Here is a 23,624-nt window from a genome sequence, read left to right as displayed (position 1 = left end):
TTTAAAATATGATTAAAGCCAAGCCATGGAAAACTTCTGTTCTTTATAGTATCGCATTATATTTGTTACTCTTCGGTCAACACATAGGCAATATATTTTTCTATCATTTATGATTTAAAATCCTCCTAATCTCCTCTGATTTCATGCATCAGCTCTTTCACTATTGTGGGAGGACAATCCTGCTTTCCTTTGTCCTCATCCCGATCCTATTTTGAGGCACACTGATTTTCATTCCACCTACACATGGTCACTTCCATTGCTTCCACACACTTCCATGAGCTCTCTGGAGCACAGCCTCAGTTTCACCACGGGGCTCTTTCACTGTGACCCAGTGAAAGTGACAAAAGGTTTATTTAGCTTGGAGGCAATGTCTAGATCTAGAACATTCTTAACCTTTTCCCTCTCCCAAATGCAGCCATTCCACTCCATATCCCTTTTTAATTCTTAGTTGATTTTTTTATTATTATTTAATGTTTGTTTTCAATGTCTTACTCAACTAGATTTAGATAGCTGTCATTTCCTGATGTCTTTGGGAAAGCTCTCTTTCTTTACTCCTTTGTCCATTTCCTACCTCTATTTCCCTAGCTGCTTCTTTTTAAGCATCTTAGTTAAATATATATATATATACATTAATATTCTATTTATATTTCAATATAGCTTTAACTGAACTGAAAAGCTGATTGAATACTGACTTACGAACTTAAAACCAGTAGAAGAGCTATAGAGATACTCCTCATCCTGAACCCCTTCAAAGAGCAGTTCTCCTCCACTGCCTGAACTCTGCTTGCCCCATCTCTTCTGATACTGTACTTTATACTATCCAATTTAAAAACAAAACTAAATATTTTGAATTTATAATTTTTTCCCTGGAGGCTGTTGACTCTATTTGAATTCAGAATGTACCATTCTAAATCTCATATCAATACATTAGCTGACCAAATATTTTGAAACATTTGCATATAGGGGCTCAGATTCTTCACTGAAGTCCTATAGTTTTTCCAAGCAGCATTAAATGATTAGATGATAAAATGGATAAGATGCAACCATAAATCGCTTTGGGTTAAGAGTTAGAAGAGAGACAGAGTTCCTTCTTTCCCACTAATCACTCACTTGCACTTGCAAGGCTCCCAGTCCACCAGAATCATCTTTAGCAACAGAACATTCTCGACAATGCTTTGAGTGAGAACCTAGCATTTATATTCAAAGTAAGTTAAGAATAACTGAACTTAATGTTTTAGATTTTAGGCAGTCCTCTCCTATCTACTTCAACTCACTTCCTCAGAATTTCTAAGGGCACAATTCCTAATAAGGTAAAATATCTAAATAGAAGTTCAGCGAGTCATACAAATCAGATCAGTAGCTAAATCAATGCAAGACCCAATGTAAAGTCAACTGTGCCTCTTTAATTTCACCTGAAGCATCAGGCTGGCAAACCAAAAGGCCACTGCTAAACTGCCTCAGACCCCAGGCAAGCACCTCATCCCACAGAGTACACTTAGCCCTCCCACAGTCCACAAAGGGGGTTGCATGGAAGATCCACCACAGAACTGCTGCGATCCTTAATGAGGATTACTTCTATGATACTGACTTGGCTCTTTTTCTTTCTAATTTTATGCTTTCTTGATTCTAGCCTAACTCAGAAGTGGAAGAACAATGTATTGTTCCTATTTGTAATGGCTGGAGTGTTAAGATTCTTTTTTTTTTTTTCTTCCTCCTTTGTCCTTTACAATCCTGAGAAACATAACTGGCAGCAAGTGTTTAATACTCAAAGCTGCTCCACAGAACACCAAAGAAAAGTTCTGCTGGGACATCTCTGGTCACTGACATTCCAGAAGTCTGTCTGTCTAAATAGGATCATGAGCTTTTCAAAGAAGTTTACAAAAGATGGGAGCTAACCTGTTCAGAGACATTTACAGAAGCTGAAACTTGATGCATGCTGATATTATGTCAATTTAATATTAACGGCTCAGGAACAATGATGCAGAATATAAGGAAAAATATGAATGTCTTCCTTACGTCTCTACTAAGAATAATACCACCATCAGACAATGAGCATAATCACCTTCTTTGTTCTTTTCCTAATGATCAAAATAGGAGAGTCTGGAACATTATGCCCCTAAAAGATGCAAACAATCCATGTAGATTACAAACAAATCATTCTAGTCTACTTGCTAACAGGTCTATACTCGCAGACCAAGAAAGCTACTAAGACACTGCTGGTGGCCATCTAATTCAAGCACAAGCTCCAAGCAGGGCCAACTTCAGAAAGCAGGAGTTATCTTAATTTCAGCTTCAGTACTTCATAGTTTTTGTTTGATCTCAAAGCAAGTGTTTGGTTAAGCTGCAAGTCTAATAATAATAATAATAATAATAATAATAATAATAATAACAACAACAACAACAACTTAACTACAATCCATTAGAGATCAACAACAACAAATCTGATCCTGAAAGCTAGTTCCCAAAAGCACATGTAAAGGGCTCACATCCTATCTAGAAGCAATACTTTGGAAAAGTTTCAAAATCTCATACTCAAGAATTTAGTTCCAGTGAGGACAAAGATATTATCAGTCCAAACATAAAGAAAAAAACAAAAACAAAGCCACTAAGAACTTAATCACTGTAGCCACCAAAATCCCTGAGAAAACAGATAATGTCCTTCTGGAGGAACTGTCCCACAGATAAGCCATTCTAGAAAGCATCAGAGGGTCATCATAGTCTGTAGGATTCAAATTGTAAATATGGCTGAAGGGTTACAAACATACCACAGTGTACAGCCACAAACATCATGGCTCTGCAAAATGAGATGTTTCAGAAAACCCACTCAACTGGGGCACAGCCTTGGTTTACGCTACCAGAAACTTGTCACCAATACTCTCCAAAGCCTGAAAACAACCTGTCATAAAACAGCAACTGTCCACCTGGCTTGTATGTTTGAAAAGGGAATGAATCCCAAGCAGCCCAAGGTGCATGGCATACATGATATGAGTTCAGTAGTTTCTCTTGCATGCTTCCAGACTCATGGCTGTTTTGCTATGAAGTGAAATGTGGACTTACAGCATAAATGCATCATTGCAGTAGGATGCACTGAAGAACAAATCCATAAAGGAAAAAAATAAAAGTAGAAAATGCTGCAAGTTCTAGTACCTATTCACTTCCATTTTTCTTACAAAATTTCTATTTATTTATTTATTTTTGGTAGAGATTCTATTTATTGAAGAACAAAAACACGAGCTTCAAAGAATTATGAGCCACATGACAACCGTACTCAATGTACCACTTCACAGACACTTGACTGCAGGTGTACTTCCCTAAAAGTCCCCTGTTTTCACATTTACACAAATGGCATCTCTGCAAAATTCTAAAGAAGAACAGAACAATGTCCAGCATTACAGCAGCTAAAGCCATCTAGGGGAAAAAAAGGAAAGGAAACAAACCTGACTGAAAGCACTAAGAGCAACAGCTCAGCAAAACAGAAAATAAAGCTCAGTAGGAGTATAAAGTATTAAGAAGAAAGCCTGGATTTCTTCTTTTGTTTTTATTTGTGGGTTTTTTTTGTTGCTCTTTTTTTAAGTAAAGTTGGCTGAAACCCACTAAACGTTTTCTTAAGAAAATAAAGGCAAATTTCATATTTAACATTTCTATCACTTCAAAGCAACAACATAAAACCACAGGGTAAGTAGAGAGAAAAAAAAAAAAAAGGGGGAGGGTGGGGAGAAAACAACCACTGGGAGTTGTGTCAGCGTGATATAAGAAAGAAAAGAAACAATGAATGAACAGCCATCTCTTGCCAAGTGGATAGAGGTGAGATCAAGGCAAAGCTAGAAGTGAACTGCTCTCTGTGGTGAAGCAGAGCTAATTCTGGAAACACAAACTGGCTTCTGAAGGTAAAAAGTGATTTCAGACAGATACTGGGAGCGGTGTGCAAGGTCCAAGTCTTAACCACCCTGAGTGTTTTGGACATGTCTTAGTGCAAAAGTCTGCCTTCAGCTTTGAGCCCTGACACAGTTGGACCAGCAACTGACCTCCATCTCAGGCTGGGTGAAACTCCAGGCATACCTGAATGCATTAACGTGAGGGTGGGGGAACTATGAGTGGTAAGAGGATGAGTAATCACAAAAGGAAAAAAAAAAACAACCAGAAAACAACCAAGCCCAGAGAAAAACTATCAAAAAACAGACACCCGCTGGAGAAGTTCAGCCTTCTTCTCAGATGCTGCTTTCCTCAGGGATGCCCTTTTCAAAACTGTTAATTTCTTGTGAGGAAGATAATTTATCACTGAATTGCTCTTTTAAACTTCACCTTGTTATGACAGTGACAAAATAATAGGCCCAACACAAATGCTCAGCAGTGCCTCTCAGAAGCAATATTTGCCAGATTTTTCATTGGACTCATAAAGTATCCAGAAAAATAAAACTTAATGCTTGGCGGCAGCCACAAATAATTATTCTTCTGAAAAGAACTAATATACATTTGGGCTGATTTAGGACTTGGCATGAAATAATTAAGCTACAACAAGAATTTATGCCCAACAAGCCTCGCACTCTGTACAAGTTGAGTTTAATTTTTATTCTGAAGGCATTCAGTACCACAGCCATGGCACCTCCTACACGCACCCCAAACAATAATAAAACACCTGCTTAGTACACAAGAGCTCTGCCCTAAGGGGCAGCAAATCAACCTGGGTCTTAAAACAACACTGGCTCCCGATGAACAGCAGGAAGGTAATTTGGAACTTCCAGTTAATTACAGCTTCAGTCACTCTGCAGGTACGGATACCAAGGCATTTCTCTCTCGAGACCAAACTATTGACCGCTGTCCCCCTGACCGCAGCTCCAGAAGACAAGATGGGTATACCAAAGGGAAATTATCAGCAGGAACACGTTAATAAAATACAAGCATGGACGTGGAAGGTTGAGACTTGGTCATTTATTTTAATCAAGTTGCATCCTTCTAAAACCGTTGGGGTCAGAACAATTAAATGCAAAATACCATTAAGTAATGAAGAAGAATGGCAAAGGTATGAAGAAGAATAAGAAAAAAAATCAGAGCTGAGGAAGATAGTACTCGGTTTGATTAATGTGACTTTGGAAATCTACTAAAAGGATACATGAGCTTTCACATGAGACTACGTAAAATAAAACATACAATTCATGCTTGAGCCTGTCAAAGCTTTGAAATCCATTATTTGCTGAATTATAACACTCTTATAAGCACTCTGCTGTTCAACATAAGCAGTAACGTGTTATTCTTTTCAGTGTTTTAATGTTCAGAGAAAGCTGAAACTACTGCTTTCAGAGCGACCTGCTGCTTAAACACACAAGGAATCTCACAGAGAAAAACACATCCTGAGTTATCCGCCATTCTAAGATCTAAGTGAACCAAACAGAATTAAAGCAGTAAAAAGAATAAAAGAAATTAGGAGCTGACCACCAACTACTCTTTTTTCTAAAATATATATATATATATATATATATATATATATATATATATATATATATATATTATCAATGCTTATGAAATTATCAGCAACAGCTCATTGCTCTCCAGATCAGGTTCTATGCCTAGACTAGTGCCTTCGGGAGCATGCTGGAGAACGAGTGACACAAAACTGTACCTTTTCATTCAGATGTGAAAAAGTACTGCAATTGTATTGCAATTTTAGACGAAAATTGAGTTGATGTTTCCAGATGTGGGTAAATTTTCAGAACTGTCTCAGCAAAAAAATGGAATTTTTGCTCTGTGGGAACAGACCTTCAAAGGTTCTTCGGCACATCATAAGCTGTTGCAACAACTCAATTTCTCACCATATTTTCTATGATTCTGTACATTATGCTTTACTGAAGAGGGGCAGCAGAGTAAGAAGGGTGTCTTGACCTGGTACTAGTACTGGTACTACCCCCTAGGTCAAGCTGTTTTCCACAGGGTGTGCATGCAAAATTGCAGGCATGCCAGGGAAGGTTGTGGAGGAGCATACTAGCAGGCACTACAACGTGAAATACCACATAAAATTACAAGACTTTCAGCATGGTTCAGAAAGGCCTGAGTACATCATTTCCCCCTCCAATCTGGGATAGTATTTGAAAACCAACCCTATAGAGAAGGACATAAAATGGGAAGGACTGCAATAGGATTTGCTCACAAACTTTTTCTTCCCTCTTTCAGCAGCTCCATGGTCTTCTCACTTAGCTGCCATCTAGTGTTTTCATAAAAAATGCTTCCTTTTCAAATGAAGTGAGGAATCTTTTTGGGACAGGAGAGAAAAGGAAGCCAATTTAGGATCCCGTTACACTATTCAGCATATAAACAGGTGTCTAACTGGACTTTGAAGAGTACTGAAGTGGCTCAGACTCTTGACCATCATCTAAACCAAGGAGGCTTAAAAACCTAATATCTTTGATCTCTCAAAAAAGCTTATGAGACAAATGCAGGTTCTGCAAATGAAACTTCCATACCCATGTCCTCTGGGATGCATCCAAATTACACAAAAAAAGACATCCCCAAGCTAAGATTAATCCCAACGTGCTGTAAATCCACCTGCCTGCTCGCTGGTTAAATCCAACCAAGCACAGCAGGTTTCTCTGCAGGCTTTCATCAGCAGCTTACTGGTCTAAATGAATGGCAATGCTGCTTCCAACCCTATGCCGCAGGTGCTATTTTCTTGTGTCAGGCTCCAAATTAATTCAGGGATAAAACCAGAAAAACTAGATGATCTTAAAGGTCCCTTCCAACCCAAACAATTCCATGTGCCCTCCAAATAAATTTTCTTATGGATAAGCATGTCAAATGTAAATCATGTTTTCACAAAAAGAAAGTTTTTAGAATAAGAGAACCTGGCAAAAATTAGATTAGTCATGGGCACCAGTAAAAGCAGTGCTGCTTGGTGAAAATAAGGAAAATAAATAAAAGCATTATCCAGCTTGTCAAGTTGATCTATACACACTACCCTTGCTTCTCACAGCAGTTTTACAGTGCCCACCGTCACTCATGACAAAAGGAAGTACAAGACGCAGCCCTGCACACAGGTTATGGAAAGCAGTACTCTCTGTTCAAAATCTTGTCAGGCAAAGAAATCCTGCTTTCGGAAGTTTTGGAACGTGCTGTGAACAAAGATTTCCATATAAGTTTCTTGACACTTTTCCTGGACTTGTGCAGGGTCTTTGACATGGTCCTCCACCACATCCTTATCTCCAAATTGGAGGGATGTGGATTTGATGGGTGGACCATTCTAAGGATAAGAAACTGGTTGAAAGGCCGCAGACAGAGGGTGGTCATCAATGGCTCTGTGCCCAGGTGGAGACCGGTAATGAGCGGCGTCCCCCAGCGGTCTGTCTTGGGACCGGTGCTCTTAAACATCTTCATCAGTGACAGCAATGACAGAAAGAAGTGTACCCTCAGCAAGTTTGCTGATGATACCAAGCTGAGCGGTGCTGCTGACACGGTGGAAAGAGGGGATGCCATCCAGAGGGACCTCAAGAGGCTAGAAAGGTGAACCTGATGAGGTTCAACACGGCAAAGCTGCCCAGAGAGGCTGTGGATGCCCCGTCCATCCCCGGAGGTGTTGAAGGCCTGGCTGGATGGGGCCCTGAGCAGCCTGGTCTGGTATTAAGTGTGGAGGTTTGTGGTCCTGCCTGCGACAGGGGGAGTTGGAGAACCGCGATCCTTGAGGTCCCTTCCAACCCTGGCCACTCTGTGATTCTGTGCTTCTTTCAGATTTTTCCTGGGCTCCTTTTGACTTGCTTTATAACATGAAAACAGAGCTTTGCAGTTGTGGTCTACTGCGGGTGTACGTGTCAAAACAATAGGTAAAACCATACATCACACAGTGCAACCCAGCATGTTTGAAATTACCACAGGAGGACTGCTCATACAATCATCACCCAATCCTCAGAACAGAAAGGATTTTAAGCAGGCTTAAAATACATTAAATACTCCTATCCATGCACAGCTTTTTTGGAATTGTGAAGCAAAGGGATATTGCTAGTAAAATTACATTCAATGTTTCAAAATCATGTGAAAGAAATAAATTGTTGAAATACACAGTTCTTCATTTACAAAGGTAAACTGACAATCTAAGAATATGTACATATTAAGTATCACAATTTAGTATGAATAATTTATTCTAACTACTGAAACTGTCAAAGCGGAGCTGTTCAGAGAAACTTTAAATCATTTGGATGAGGATTTCCACTAAAAAAAAAATATATATCTCCAATGCATTTTTAAAAAGCCTCAGGATTACACAGCATAACCATTATTCAAAATAACTTTTATCTACTACAGAATAGAGTTAAATTCCAAATCTTGGTCATTTTAAATGTCAAGGCTGGGAAAGACCTTGCCTGATCTACTCATTAGTTATACAGTTATTCAATATTTAGTGAGCAAAGCTCAGTAGCTGAATGAGTGCCTATGGATGCAGTAAGAGTCACACACACGAGACAGATTTACACTGGTACAAACTGAGCCAAGAAGTGGCACCCATGTGTGCGCCCAGACAACAAAATGCTAAACAAAATGACTCTGATCAGTCCAAAGAACCTAAAGAAGTAGACAGAAAGTTCATTATGAAGGCAAGGGTGGGAAACACCTCATCCCTGAGAGCAATTTAAAGCTAATTCACCCTTCTCAAAAGAGCATCAACACCACATTAAGATACATTCCAGACAGCTGACAGCACAAAAACATTTTACTAATTCCAGCTTTCTAACTGTATTTACTACCCTTAGGAATCAGTTAATCAGTTTCTAGAAGACACGTTCCTTATTCTCCAGCTCTCACCCCGAATTACATTCTGCTTTTTGACACTATTTTTTCTTACAATATACCATTTTAAAAAAAAAACATGCAAAAATAGAATCATTAATATTTTTAATCAACACTCTTCTTAAACGTTGGCCATTGTTGATGACTGTGCTCATGAATTAAAAAAAAAAAAGGACTAGGCAACTCATTTGTTTTACAGCTAATTCAAGTCTTCACACATTTGTTCTCCATGAAAAATCCAGAAATGTGAATTCATATTTGTGGCATAAAAATAGCACTAGACACCAAATTGATTCATGGCTTTTCTACGAAATTGTTAATTTCGAAAGCTTAAAAATATATGATTTCAAAATGGAATAGAACAGGCATGAATGAAACTAAATTATACTCACAAATTTAGACCTCTTTCCCTCACATCATGAATTCACACAGTAAATCAAAGATGTTAGATCAGAAGTGATACTCCTATTTACAATTTGAACAATTCAAGGTAGCAGTTGGAGTAGTCACATGTCCGAGCTAGGTGCTGACATGACAAACAGGAGGAAAACAAGTGAAAGTTATACAAAATGCTCCATAGTCAATCTTGTTGAAAACATTTATTAGGTGAGTAAAAAAAATCTCAGAACTTCTAGTTCTTGCACTCGGTTTTTGTCTGTTTCATTCTAAGTCTTCTTACCTAGTAAGAATAGCTACGCTCATTTAGGATATTTAACCTACCTTGAAAACAGAAATTCGTTATGCCTCAGTAAGACTGCTAATGCTGCCAGTAATTTGATTCTTTGGACAGCTGATTAAGAACAAATAAGCCTTAGTCTTAATTAGATGCATCTCTGAATACAGAAGGTAATTTCTGTATTTGGCAATTAAGTATGCAAGTCATGAAAAAAAAAGGTGTTTCTTAAAAGGACGTTATTAAACCACAGAATATCTGCTCATTTTCCTCCATTATGAGGAATTTCGTGGCTAGAGCATTCAAAAAATCATTAACTCTAAAAGAAAGCTTTGCCAGAACAACAAAGAGAGCCAGCCACAACTGGGCATATTTTACCATTACAGCCTGCTGCATGCTTTCCACATCAAAGCCAAGGTGCACAGCAAAGGTTAGCAAGTCCCCTTTTCTGCAGCTTTTGCTGCAATTTTCTCGATAATACACTGTTCTCCAAGGATTTTTATGGCCCATACTCCTAAATGGCAAGGAAACATCCAGAATACTGGATGACAGTATTTGCCAACGCTGCACACACCACGCAGCAGGCTTTCTTCTTTGGCTAGACTGACCATCTGACCTTAACTTTGCAGGCGCAGTCCAGACTGGATCTGAATCAGCATGTGTACCTGTTGTTAATCTGGACTTAGGGAGGCTCCAACAAACAACCTGTACTCCACAATCAGCCTAGAGGTGCCAAATCCGGGTCAAACCAAATAGCACTTCAGTACTGGTCTTAGCACTATGCAGCTACATGTTACAACCAAGTCAAAACAAGTCCACTTATCTTGCTAGAATTTGCTCACAACACTGTGCAAGGGTCAACTCCAACAGGCAGACTGGATTACATTTAATGCATAATTTTTCTTCCTATGTGAAAATAAAGCCAGAATAAACTCTGTACTGCGTGCTCTAATTTAACCAAATGTTATTATGTGCCTGGGCCTGATCCAGATCAAATTGGAACTGCTAGATAGTCAAATACACACCAAGTATTCATCAGCAATAATGCCAAAGACATTTCTGTAGGACAGATGTATTGGAAGATATTAACATTCCGAAGAACCTCCTCACCCTTCAACTCATTAACTCATGATTTTTTCTGAAATAGAAAGGAAAGGCAGGAAAAGTCCATAACGTCACATTTGTTACAAAATGCTATTCTCAACGCACTTGTATTAAACCACAGCAACTTTCTAATGAGAAGCCAGTGAGACTCACTGCACTTAACTGTGTTTGCACAAATGTCAAATAACCCCGAAGAGATTTGCACAGACTCTAGACTACATGATTTAGTAATGATTAAACTCTGTATGCTGAGAAGAAACACTGCAGTGAAACTGAAGATAGACTCTATTAAAATAGCATTGCTGACAGTAGTATGTTATATTTTTGCAACACTGCAACAACATGGCTAGACATGGCATGTAAGTATAATGCAAAGCATGTGAACACGACCAAGAATGAAGGTAAAAACAGACTGGTGCAGTTCCATGTAGAAAACACAGCAGAAGACAACATGGCTCCATTAGTTACTGTCATACTCTTATCATAACAGTCTGACTTTGATACACAGAAGCGTGCATTTAAGCAATTACATTGCACTATCCACTGCTTAGTGTGGATCCACATGGATTTTAGCAAGCTAACGCATTTCCACTGAACCAGAAGACATTGGGAAGGGTGAACAAAGTACCACGACAGCAGATGCTGCCAGCTGCAAAGCGCCTTTTGCTATGCCTATTTTAGCTAAAATACCTACCATCAGCTTAAGCATATTGAGACATTTTTTTCCACAGATCTTAAAGTCAATGAGTAGTAGCCCTGATCCAACTGCTGAGCTGCAGGCTTTGGATTCAACCTCCATTACCTTCAGTCACACACAGCAGTGGGGAGGATGCAACCTACCGCTTCAATAAAGACAGCTGAGCATCTGAGGACATTTCAATCCTAGAGCTGGCTTCCCAGGAGATACATTAATTTAATACATATTGTGGCTTCCAGATGAGGTGTGTCGTTTCCATTATCGACAATGCCAATTCAGGTTTCTGCTTCCCATTCGACTTATTTAATGGGAATTAATGGTTCATAGGAATTCACAGTGAGATAGATACATTATATCTTTGCAGACACATGTAAAGCTTTGAGGAAACACCTCTTCCCACCATTCAACAGTCTTTCTTGTAGGGAAGAAATTTTCTATATTTAATAAACATTGACTGCAACATCAAAAAACTAAGAAACCATATCCAACTACCAATCACAGCATGCAAAATTCTTACTGCTCCTTATTTTTGTTTATGCCTCAGATGACTATGATTAACTTCTAGTTTTTTTTTTTTTTTTTTTTATTTCTTTTGCACTATTCTTCACACCACGTTCTTCAGATATAAAACTCAATTGCTGCTAGTACATAAGAAAAAGAGCTATGTGACAATACCACCAACATGTAAATCAAGGGCTTTTGCCACTCAAGACCATCTGACACCTTCCCAGAAAGGTGACAAACACATAAGCATCAAATCCCACAACTGAGTAGTTCTGCCACAGAGGTATCCATAACTAATGCTCATACCAAAGAACAACAACTAACAGTGAACCTTCTGAAAGCTGCATGGGAGACCCAAAATACAACATTAACACCCTTATCAAACTTCAGAGAAAGAAGCCTTCAAGTCTTACCTTACCACAGTAAATATCCAAACAAAAAGGAAATCAAACAGAGTGATGTCTGAAGAACTCAATGGGTAACAACAAGCATACATAGGAGCAAACAGGTAGTTAACTTACTCGTGTATTACAAATAATTGTGGTCTAAGTACTTTGTAAAAGAAGAAACGTTCTCAGGTGAGCAGCTCAAGGTGAAAGAGCCAAGTCATTAAGATGCATAATTGTCAGTAAGAAGCAGCAGCTGTCACAACAGTGGATCCTTTTGCCCTTCCCACCACCATCCCTCACTGGCAGAGGTTTGCACAGACCAGTTCTCAGAGCAGAGCATAGGGTTCCCAGCTGCCAGACCAGACACAGGCACCTCATTCCCTGCGGGAGCCTCCATGCCCCAACCAGAGACTGCAGTTGTGTCACAAGAACAAAAGGCACTCACCGTTCCGACTCTCTTCATCAATGGGAACTATTGTGGCTGGAGGACCTGTTCTGGCCAACTTGCAATCTATAAAGATAAAAAGAGAAGTTACTTCTGATTCCAGAGAAAGGATTTTGTGTTTCTTTTGGTCTGTTTTGTGATTTTGCATATTCAGCATACCGAAGAGAAGCATCTCTGAAATATGACATGAATAGTCTACAATACTTTACAGCTCATTTACACTCAGAAGATCAAAATCTGAGCTCTTCATTTATCTTTTCCTCAACTAAACTCTGTAAAGCAAAGGAGACCGAGACCGAGAATTTAATATCTCAGATGTTGATCCATTTTTAAAAACTAACAGTTATAGAGCATGAACTACACAGATTGCTACATCCTCTCTTAGGTGAGCTTGCCTTCCCATGTCACAACTACACACACCAAATCCTCATCACATACCACACTACAGCATTGATGGCTACACTACAAACATCTCCGTGCCTTGCAGGGACCACAATGAAGCAGAGTCCTTCAAGACAAGTATAATATGATGGTCATTTATCCCAAAGAAATAAAAATAAACAAGGGAATGGTTAAAAGGTATAAATCATAATTAAAGCTTCACAACAGAACCAAAGAATTTGAATTAATTGCAACAGAAGGGTTTAATGAAAGGGAGTGAAAAGAGTTTTAATAATGTTCAAAGGGAAATAAAAATTAAAGACAGACAAGCAATGCTCAGGAAGTTTCATTTTGCCATCTTACCCTCATATTGCCAGTCTGGAGTCAAAAGTTTAGAGGCATCAATGGAAGCAGAGCAGAATAACGAAAGAAAATAAGTAAGATTTTGTTGCTTTACAGAAATGATAGCTTCAAAGATAAAAGCAGTACATGCAGAGCTAGCAAACGCATAGGTGTAGTCCTAAAAATATAAAAACAGGTATACTACTCACAATGAACATTTTGTGAACACTTTCATTTTCCACATTAAACAGAAGAAAAATATTACCTCTCCAAACCACGCAGAAGAAAAATAAAAAGTTAATTAAGAAGTACTTTTCACTTTTAAAGAGCCTCACAGTGCCACTAGAACAGCGTGCTATAAGAAAAGATTTCTCCTTCCCCTTTCAACACAGAACTGCATACAGAACTTGCATGGGCCCAGCCAGGAGGATGACACCGGATATCACACATACAGGTTAGATGCCAGGAAAAATTTCTTCTCTGAAAGAGAAGTCAGGCTCTGGAACAGGCTGCCTGGAGAGATAATAGAGTCACCATCTCTGGAGGTGTTCAAGGAAGATGTTGTACTGAGGGACATGGGTTAGTGGGAAATACTTGTGGCAGGTGGATGGATCATCTTGGAGGTCTTTTCCAACCTTGGTAATTCTATCATTTTATAGCTACAGCTGGTTTTGACCCAAAGGGATACAGTTTCTGTATGGTTTCTACCCAAGCGCTGGAGCATCGCCGTATCTCTTGAGAAGTCTAAATACTTGAGGCAAAATCCCACTACAAAATCATCTGTAAACTAAGAGCAGCAGCAAAGAGAGATAAAATACAACTTCGCAGCCTCCAGTAAAAATGACACACTCATTGACTTCAACAGAAGTGCAGCAGCTAATTCATTCCATGCTGTAATTTCACCCTGCATGGACCACATCTACAAAGGAAGATGAAAGCAGCAAAGCACTTATCCAGATGCCTGCTCAAGTGAGACCTCCAAAGGGCAACTCTGTGACATGATGATTTCCTCCAGTGACTGCTTTGCTATTGGGCTGGTGAGTGACAGCACGAGTCTTGGAGGCTGCTTGTATTTATGAATATCCCGAATGCCACTGAATTGTCACTGGTGATACCACAGTCCCATCATTTATCTTTTGACTTATTTATTTTTAAAAGCTGTGTGGGCAAACCTTGCTCAGAAGATAAAATGCAGAAAGCTGGTGTGGGCACACAAATACTCCTATTCATTTAGCAGTAGTTTCATGTACCTCCTTCATTTGCTATCCTAAGAAGTCTATGCAAGTTCATTTGGTGAGCAAATGCTCAGCTTTTCTTCATATTCTCACACACTGTAGGTGCATACATAAACATTGCATACCTTTTGCTTACAGTACTTTAACACAGTAAACAGACCACTTGAAAAACTACACCTTCCATTCCATTGCTGTTTTCATCGCTAGGAGCAATCTCTGGAAAGATAAGTAATATTTGCTTATCTACCTGAAACACAGATTTTTTTTTCATGCTCTTATTCTATTCACTGGTTGCTATAAAAATAACAGGATCATAACTACTATGGCCCCACAAACATTTCTTAGAATTTTCAAGAAGTTTACAAGCTGCTAACTGAACAACCCTTTGACATGCTCTTTGTGAGTGCAACGAAGCTCAATGATATAAATGTGCTGAGAGTGTTTTCACGAGTGGTCTGTTGTTTGTCACCAAGCAGCAATCAGTGCACACATCACCAAAACAAAATCCAAACCAGGGAGAAATTTTAATCCCACAGAATGAACACGCCTTTCTAAAGGGTAATCGTGACTCTGAATACCAAAAGCAGCTTAAGATTGATTGGCTCTCCACCAAACACATCAGAATTTTTAACGTTAGAATCAAACCTTTACAAAATATGCTTGAAATGAATGCTCGGCACTGAACTCTGGATTCCGAAAATCTCAGAGAAAAGGCACAGCACACCTGCAAGTTTGGGCATCCTTTGCAAAGGATTTAAAGCGAGCAGATGAAGCAATGATTTTTTTCATGAGATAGATTGTAGTCAAAAGATTAGAGCAACAGCAAAACCTGATTCTACAGCTACAGTAAAAAAAGTCTAGCAGGACGTGTACATATATACCTGTGGATCATCTTCATGGTGCCAACTAAAAAGAACTGTGACCACTTGCAGTTTGGTTGCGCAATTATCATTTCATGTGATTTTAACTACTCCAGCACTAGCCAAATACCAGATACCAACGTGTTTTAGGATGTCTGTCATCCCTCCATCCCCTTCTGAAAGACAGAACTTAATAATGCCACAGCTTTCTCTAGTTTCGTGCTCACCAGCATACACTGAATACATAAGTTTAAAACTGCAGGGTTATACAAATTTCCAATTCCAAGGGAGATAATTAAATTCAAAACCTTTCAAGATGAGTCGTATGTCGTAAATACCAGGAAGACCTTGAGGGAAACACTGATATGAAAAACATCTTCTAAGGGAAAGAGGTGCATGGAAAGCTTACTCCCACCATCAGCTGGATGGAGAGACCATCCCACAAAGATGACAGAGGCTTGAATGGCTTAGCCTAGGGAAAGGAAATCTTTCTAAAAACACACATGAGTAAATATCAAGAGAAAACACCAAAAAAGTGTTAAACAAAGCTTAAACAAAAGAGCACTATCTGAGTATGGGCACACATGAAAAAACAAAGCACCCTACTGTGAGCGCAAAGGAGAAACAGCAGATCACAAATTAAAAAAAAAAAAAGTGGATTTCCAGCCTGAACTATTTTTTATTTTAGACTGGAAGATAAAGCAGATCCTGGAACACCCTTTCCACAGGGAAAGCAGAAAAACCCAAGATCTTCACTTTCAAAAACTACCCTAATTTGCTTACAAGATTACACATAAATGGTTCTTAGCATTATTACAAATTTCAGTTCTTTTCTCAAATTCCTAAAGAAATTTCCTAAAGAACTTGAGAAAAATTACTTCACAGTAATAAATGGCTTTATTCAACAGAAACAAGCACAGATAATTGCAGCAGCAAAGCTGACTTATGAAGTATTAACTTTTTTTTTTTTTCCAGTTTTGTTTTGAAATACCTTCGATTTGACTATAATCCCCCATATAAATCTTTTGGAGATTTTCAACTCTTCCAATTCAGTCCTGCAGATTATCATACCAGAACACTGACGCTCACCCAACTAACAGCTGCTGTTTTTAATAAGACCTCTGCAGTTCCTATGCTGGGATGGTTTACTTCCATCACATGGCTCCTTTTACAAGAGATCTCTTGTCCCCGTGAAATTCTTGGGCATAATGGAGTAGTCACAGAAGTCCTACCATGCTTAATTGAACTTGCTTGAAGAAAGGCCATGTATAAACGAGCTTCTCCAGCTACAGTTGTCACAATATAAACCTATTTTATGTGTGAGCAGCAGCACTGGTAAATGTACTGGTGATGCAGCAAGGTCCCCCCAACACAAGCATCTTCCAGAAAAGGCAGTAGTCATCAGGCAAACAAAGCAAGAGGCTACAAAGCTAAGAGCCTGCATTTTTGTTCCTGTCATTAACTCCAGCTTCCTCTAGCTAGTGCTTTTGCTTTACAATTACTTGATCAAAGCCAAGGCAGACAAAGTGCCTGTCTCCTTGTGAGTCTAGTGAAAACCTATTTAATAAACTCTTCATGGAACAGTTACATGGCTAAGATCCACTTGCTTTCTGACAGCTAATTTTCATTATTTTAATTTCTAATTATTTTTAATGAGATAGCTCAGAAGAAACCCTCAATCACTGCTCTAAGGAAGATGCTCAGCCAAGGTCACACGGTGTGAGCCGACAATCTGAATAATCCTGTATTTTGGCACTGCCTCATCATCACCTCATTCTTCTCATCCTCACCCCCTCAGTGCCACCTCCCGTCTACCCTCTGCAATACCTGGAGCATTTCTCTCCATGCCAACCACTTCACAGCCAAAGAAAGCCAGCCTGGCACAGGGCTTTGCCATGGATGAGTTGCCTTTTCCTCCCTCCTACCACTCACAGCCCCTCTACCATACTCGTAACACTTCACAGATCTTTAAATTCAAGCTAAATGCAACACTTGAATTGGGTGGGAGGAGTGCTTGCTGTTGACTGTTGCGATCATTAAATCATGACTGCAAGGCATGCAATCACATTAGCTGTTGAAAAGTTCAATAATGAAAATGGCTTGCCCCATACGGCCTAACAATTTCAAGTGACTGTAACCCAAATCTGGTCTCCCACATCATTTACAAGAAGGGCTGGGTGCTCCCAGTAACACAGCAATCTTTAACATTTCATTTATGTAGTCCTGCCCCTGCGTCAATGCCAAAATGAGCCACATTGACACCAATGACCCTGCAGGGGAAGGAGCAGCCCGAAAGAACCTTCCCAGGGCCACAACCCAGTACAATAACTGCCAGCTTCTCCTGGGTGCTCCTGCAATTAAAACAACAACAACAACAAAAAAATCCACCACAGTTTGCTAATCATCAGCTTTTCCTCCAGCTGTTTCAAAAATACCAAATTAGTACTCTGCATTATTTTACATTTTATTCTGCATTTAATTTTGCTTTCAGATATTCAAATGTAACTAAACAGTTGCTTGGTTGTTTTTTTGTTTTTTGGTTTTTTTTTTACTTTTTAATTTATTTTAACAAACATTTGTGGGCTGTAGGACAACAGGCAGCCCCCAAAAAACTGACTCAGTCCTAACAGATATGCAGCTGGATCTGAGAGACTTCAACAAAATTCCACTCCGTACTCAAGGAAGGAAATTACTTCCTTTGGAGGCAGAATAAAAGGTAGATTCTCATTCCCTAATTCATCACTGGAACCAAGATCAGATGCTAAACACCATCAGTGGTTGAAAATGGCTCTCCTCAGCATCCATCCATTGCTGACCTAGGATTTCTGCCACAGTCATGAAATCACACCATACAATTACTGTGTTTAGGCTATAGCCACTTTCTGTAGCACTAATGAGGCTTGGAACGTTAAATTGAACAGTTAGTCAATATCAGCACGCACATTAAAGTCACATGGAAAACACTTTGAAAGGTGATGTGTATCACACAGCAGCTTTCCTACAAACCTATGGATTCCACAAACAGAACGGAAGCCCAGGCATAAACGCAGGCTGGGCAATGTGCGGATCGAGAGCAGCCCTGAGGAGAAGGATTTCAGGGTCCTGATGGACAAAAAGCTGGATGTGAGCCAGCAGAGTGCTCCTGCAGCCCAGAAGGCCAATAGTATCGTGGGCTGAACCCAGACAGGGGTCTGCTCATTCAGCAGCAGATGCTCATTGGGAAAAAAGCCATGAAAGGATCTCTCTGAACACCTCGACTTATAGAAGACTGATCCTAATAAAGAGCTACACAGAGCCATACATTTAAGCTATCCGTGTAACTAAGCAACTCAGATTCAGGGGAAAAAGTCTTGGCTTGTTTCCTGCGTTGCTGAATTCAGAACTACAGCTGTGCCATTTAGGATAAGCTTGGCATAACCTTTACATTAGTAGGCTTGTGCAGCAATTGCTCTGCATTGAAAATAGCATAAGAAGGGCTTTCACAGACTATTTTGAGTTCTTCCTGAAAGACATCTCTAATTGTTGAAACTGGGAAGGAACAACCGCAAACTTGAGCTTGATTCCAGCACGTTTGGGACTCTTCTTAGAACTGAGTTTCTGTGCTTTGATTCAGGCTGAAAATTAATGGCTCAGTTAAGCGCTACTGTACAATTCATCGCTTGGATCCAACAACTCCACTCCAATTTAATCTAGCTGTTTACATCTGACTGCATCTCCTTTGGGTTTGGCTTCTAACAGAAGAAAAGGCAATGCTGATAGATAGTAAAGCACAAAAAGGACAAGAACGAGTAAGAGTGCTATTCTAAGTTCTGCTCGCATAGCCTCAAAGTGCCTTCATTCAGAATACGCAGCCCGCACAGCTGACTTCTTCTGATGTTTTATTTCTCCATTCTTCAAACATCTTCATAGAGACATAATATCTATAAAGGGTCTGCTACGTGGAAATTGCCCTGCAAGTGCTATGTATTGCTATTTTATTTTTACTGCTATAGAAAAATGCAGTACCATCTATCTTTGAAGCTATATTCCTTCAGACTGCAACAACTTCCATTTTACAAGCAGTTTTGGAGTTGACAGAGCCTTTTAAAAGTCATACTTCTGCCCCCCAAAAAAACAAAAAATGATACCGTGCCAAGAAACACCCCCAAGTGCTATTAACCAGAAGTAATTTTTAAGACCATGCAAATGTGCTGGACGACTTCAGAACAGCTGTAATATCTTCAAATGAAGTAAAATTTTAGAAGCTGACTACAGCTGCTTTTAACTCAGCTATGCACTGAGCACTAAAGATTCATACAGTTCTCAGTATTTCTGAAATTCCTTTTTCCCTATCACGTCTAATGCATTCCCGTCTTCCTAAATGGTCTATATATGACTTTTAGATTTCAGGCTCAGCAACAAGGCCACTGCCACTGAAATCTTGTTTAGTTATCTGGCCTCTCATCTCCCTGAATGCTGTTTCCATCTTTCAGAGTAGCATTCTTTTTGTACACATCAGACACAGACATCTTAATTTGGTGTCTTCCAGACTGCTTACTGGGATTAGGTGGGAGAAAGGAAGAATTAATAGAAAACCTCAAAGGGAACATTCAGAAGCAAACACCATGAAGTCTTGTGATAGACACCAAAATATTTTTTCATTTTTAAAGACCACGTTAAATTTTAAAATACTGCCATCTGCAAACACCACTGAGCCGTATTCTTACTAGAATATGATTTCAGCAACATTTTTCAGAAAGCAACACTTGATAAAATACACCAGAAAATATGTAATGGTTGAAAATCCAAGGGGCAGGCATGGGGAGTGAGGGGGCTTCTTGCCCCAAAGGCACTTTGCTTCTTCAGATCCTCCTGCACTCACCTAGCACTGCTACCAGCAGCCAGCCAAAGCAGACCTCGACAGCTGCATCTGATAAACTTCACAGTTCAAACTGTCTCCTTTCTGCACTAAATTGTGGCCAATGCAGCCCAATGCTGAGGGGACTACTACCTGGGTCCAGTGGTTGTGGTGCTCTATAGGGTTTTCTTGCTCATATACCAGAGCAAGCCCTACACCTTGCCTACAGAAACAACCCACTGCTCTACTGACCTGGATGTGTTCATGTTTAAAATACAGATCCAGATGTGTCTTAACAGAATGGCTCAGTTACCAGTGAGGAGCGTTTTGAAGATGTTCTCCTTTGGTCTTGAAACCAGAAAGCTGTAGGTAAGTCAAACAAAAGACCTCGTACCAAACTTGAGCAACAAAGAAAACCAGCCAGCCTAAAGAAGTGCTGAGACCGGGAGGCTTTTTAAGCCTATTACCAAGCAGGGGTGTAGCAGCAAAATGAAGGAAATAACATGTGATCAACTGTTTACCTACAATCGACCTCCTGTGGCTTCATCAAGTTCTCTTTGTGTGGGCAATGCTGAGACCTGTCTGATGGCAATAGCCATCTGCACCTTCCTCATCTGTGAAAACTGCCAAGCAAGGAGACTTCACAGAAAAAGTCCTTTGAAGTGTCTGCTTAATCAACGATGGTCCAATGAATTCAGTAATTCAAGTCTGAGCTGCTCTCTGCCCAACACAGACCCAGCCTGAGTCCAAAAAGCCTGAACCTTAGATAATTATAAAAGCAAGGACTTGATCATTAAATAGCTATAAAACATTACTTGTTTTTCTTCTTTCTAAATCCACACTTCTGATATCTATTTTGCTGAGCAAGAAATGATGAAATCTCAATTTTATAACTCATGTCCTTCCCACATACAATGGTAATGATAACTTCTCAAGAACATGCATCTACAGCAGTGTCTGTTCCTTTTGCTAGGATATTCTACTTTTGTACAAAAAGAAAAAAGCTCGTTCTTGGAAAGAATTTATTTTTTTAATATATTTTAGACCTCTCTCCTGTAACACAACAGCGATAAAAGAAGTATGGGATGAGAGTCATGGCTGGCGTGACTGCCCACCCTACAGCAGATGGTGGTCTCCAGCACCCACTGGGATCCCCAGAACACTCCAAGCACCCCCAAAACTGCAGCAAAGGGGCCAATGCCAATATGCAAGGTCTCTAAGCTTGGAGCACCAGAAGACTTCTTCCCAAAACTTGTACACTTCAGATAGTAAGATTTCTTGTTTGTTTGTTTTATTTTTTAATAAATAACAATAAAGGGACATCAGTGACAATAAAGGGATATCAGCTGTCAGAAACTTTTATCATCAAAAAACAGCTAACGTGCAAGAAGACAGAATCAGTATATTTCTGCTGTATTGGAGAAGCCATTTAATATCTCTTGCAATAAGACCCTGTGACCTCAAAATATTTCCTTTTAAATTTGTTCCTGCTTAGAAAATATTTTTTAAAGAATCATCTTATAGGACATAGGAATTACCCTCAAAATCTCCACCTTCCATTACCTCCTCAGATAAGTGAAGAGACCAGAAAAAATCTTTTGCTAAAACCATGTTATTCTTCCTATGATGCCAAAGATTACCGTAGAGACAGCATAATAACAGTTAACAAATCAACTACTACAAGTGCTAATGACTATTTAAAATAAAATGCAGAAATTCAATTTTGTACTACGAAGACTGTTAAAAATTTAAGGGAAAACATGCTCAACAAGATGATCATGTTTTATGGCAGAAATTCAGACTGATCTGATATTCTTGCAAGGTCTTCTCAGCGTTTCAGCTCCTGTGAAGAAGTAGAGCTGCTAAAAGAGTGCCAGCTTCATCCCATTAGCAATTCCTCTTCCCCTCCAAATCAATACATACACCTAAGCAGATTTCAAAATGGCATTTAACCAATTAGGACAAACATCAGTAGGTCTACCTGTTAAGTCAATCCCATCTAAATGTGTATTAAGACAAGTTTTATATCACCAAGACAAGAGGCCTAGTCTTTCCTTAAACTACAAAACCGTAACAATTTGAAAACACAGAATACATGGAGGCCATCAGCAGCAGAATAGAAATGACGCCTCCAAGTTGGACTGAGTTTCACCTTTCTAAGAGGGAATATGAAGAGACAGGAGGCTTTCAAATTCTTCCTACAAGGTTTCATCCAAGAGACAGCACTTCAAATGATCCTGCAGATGATACTGCAATTGCACAGATATTTCCGTAGGTTTCAAATACTTTCTTAGCACCCGGTAGTGCCCAAGACAACTCCTCTCCCCATTGCATTTCAGACCATTTATTCTTTTTATGTTATCTAACAAACTGATACTGATAAAATACTGTGACCAACACAAATGCTCTGAGCTTCTATTCCATACCCAGGCTGTCTGTAATGGAGAGTTTGATTAATTTTGTATTAGGTAGATGCACAACTGAAAATAAATCCTGAGCCATTGGTTATACTGAAAGAACAAGCAGTTTTCTCTTATCTCTTGTACTCACTCGCCTACAGGTTGTACCCACAAGGACTTTCATAAAAAAAAACAAAACACAAAACACACAGCTGTGTTGGACTCATTTCATTACTAAGTATGACTTTTTATGTCAATTAAAATATGGCTTACCTGGTAGAGGGTAAGAATGCAGTTTGCTGTAAGTCTACAATTAAGAAAACAGTTGTTCATCTGAAGCCATTCATTGTTTGTCATTCCTTAGCAATGCACTCTTAACTACTTGAATTATCAAAACAACAGGTTCAGAGATTCTACGGAACTGGCTAGGGATCATGCCTATCAGCACCTGGCTTCATTGGTGTTTTGCAGGCTGAGCAATTCAAAGTCACTAAAAATAGAGCAGCCCTCCTCTCTGAGCACCCAGAACATTAAGAACCAAGCAGAGACTCTCATCACCTGTTAATCACTACCTCTTTAGCAGAAGAGAAGGCCCACAGCATGAAAATGAAGCAAAACTGCTAAGCGCCTGAGCTGTGAAATCAGTAGCCCGTGCTGCTATACCCATTGGTGCTATTAACTAAAGAGATAAAAGTGAAGATACGAGGAGCAATTGCCTTGAGCAGCATCCCAGAGGCAAGCTTCCATGTCTTCCTGATTAGGTTCATTCAATTAGGTCGTCTTAATTGCTCAAGTGCTCAAGCTCATTAAAGAAAAAATAATATTGCTTTCCTGCAGGTTGTGCACTCGAGATTAAGAAAATGGATGCTATGGGTACAACTTAGAGATACTGCCCAACAGAATGAAAGAGCAGCTACAGCCCATCGGTGGCAGCAGGATTTTCTCAATCTCACTGCAATCTCAGCACCAGTATTGCCCATTTTCTTCTAAAT

The 23,624-nt window shown here is 39.4% G+C and overlaps 1 protein-coding gene across 5 annotated transcripts in view; it reads right to left on the bottom strand.

The window, feature by feature from the left end:
• The window catches only part of PCDH15 (protocadherin related 15), a 669,788-nt gene that overhangs the window by 270,332 nt on the left and 375,832 nt on the right, over positions 1 to 23,624 (bottom strand). For 3 of the 5 annotated variants that reach the window (XM_052677550.1, XM_052677555.1, XM_052677553.1), the window contains exon 7: positions 12,579 to 12,644. In XM_052677550.1, coding sequence (XP_052533510.1) covers positions 12,579 to 12,644 — 66 coding nt within the window. Of the gene's footprint in view, positions 1 to 12,578; positions 12,645 to 13,322; positions 13,338 to 23,624 lie in introns of all 5 variants that reach the window. The other 2 variants (XM_052677554.1, XM_052677551.1) reach the window with 1 other exon arrangement.

The sequence above is a fragment of the Tympanuchus pallidicinctus genome, unplaced genomic scaffold (assembly GCF_026119805.1).
Source record: "Tympanuchus pallidicinctus isolate F22 unplaced genomic scaffold, pur_lepc_1.0 scaffold16, whole genome shotgun sequence".
Taxonomy (NCBI): Eukaryota; Metazoa; Chordata; class Aves; order Galliformes; family Phasianidae; genus Tympanuchus; species Tympanuchus pallidicinctus.
The sequence above is the reverse complement of the archived record's forward strand: the minus strand, read 5'-3'. Positions and strand labels throughout refer to the sequence as shown.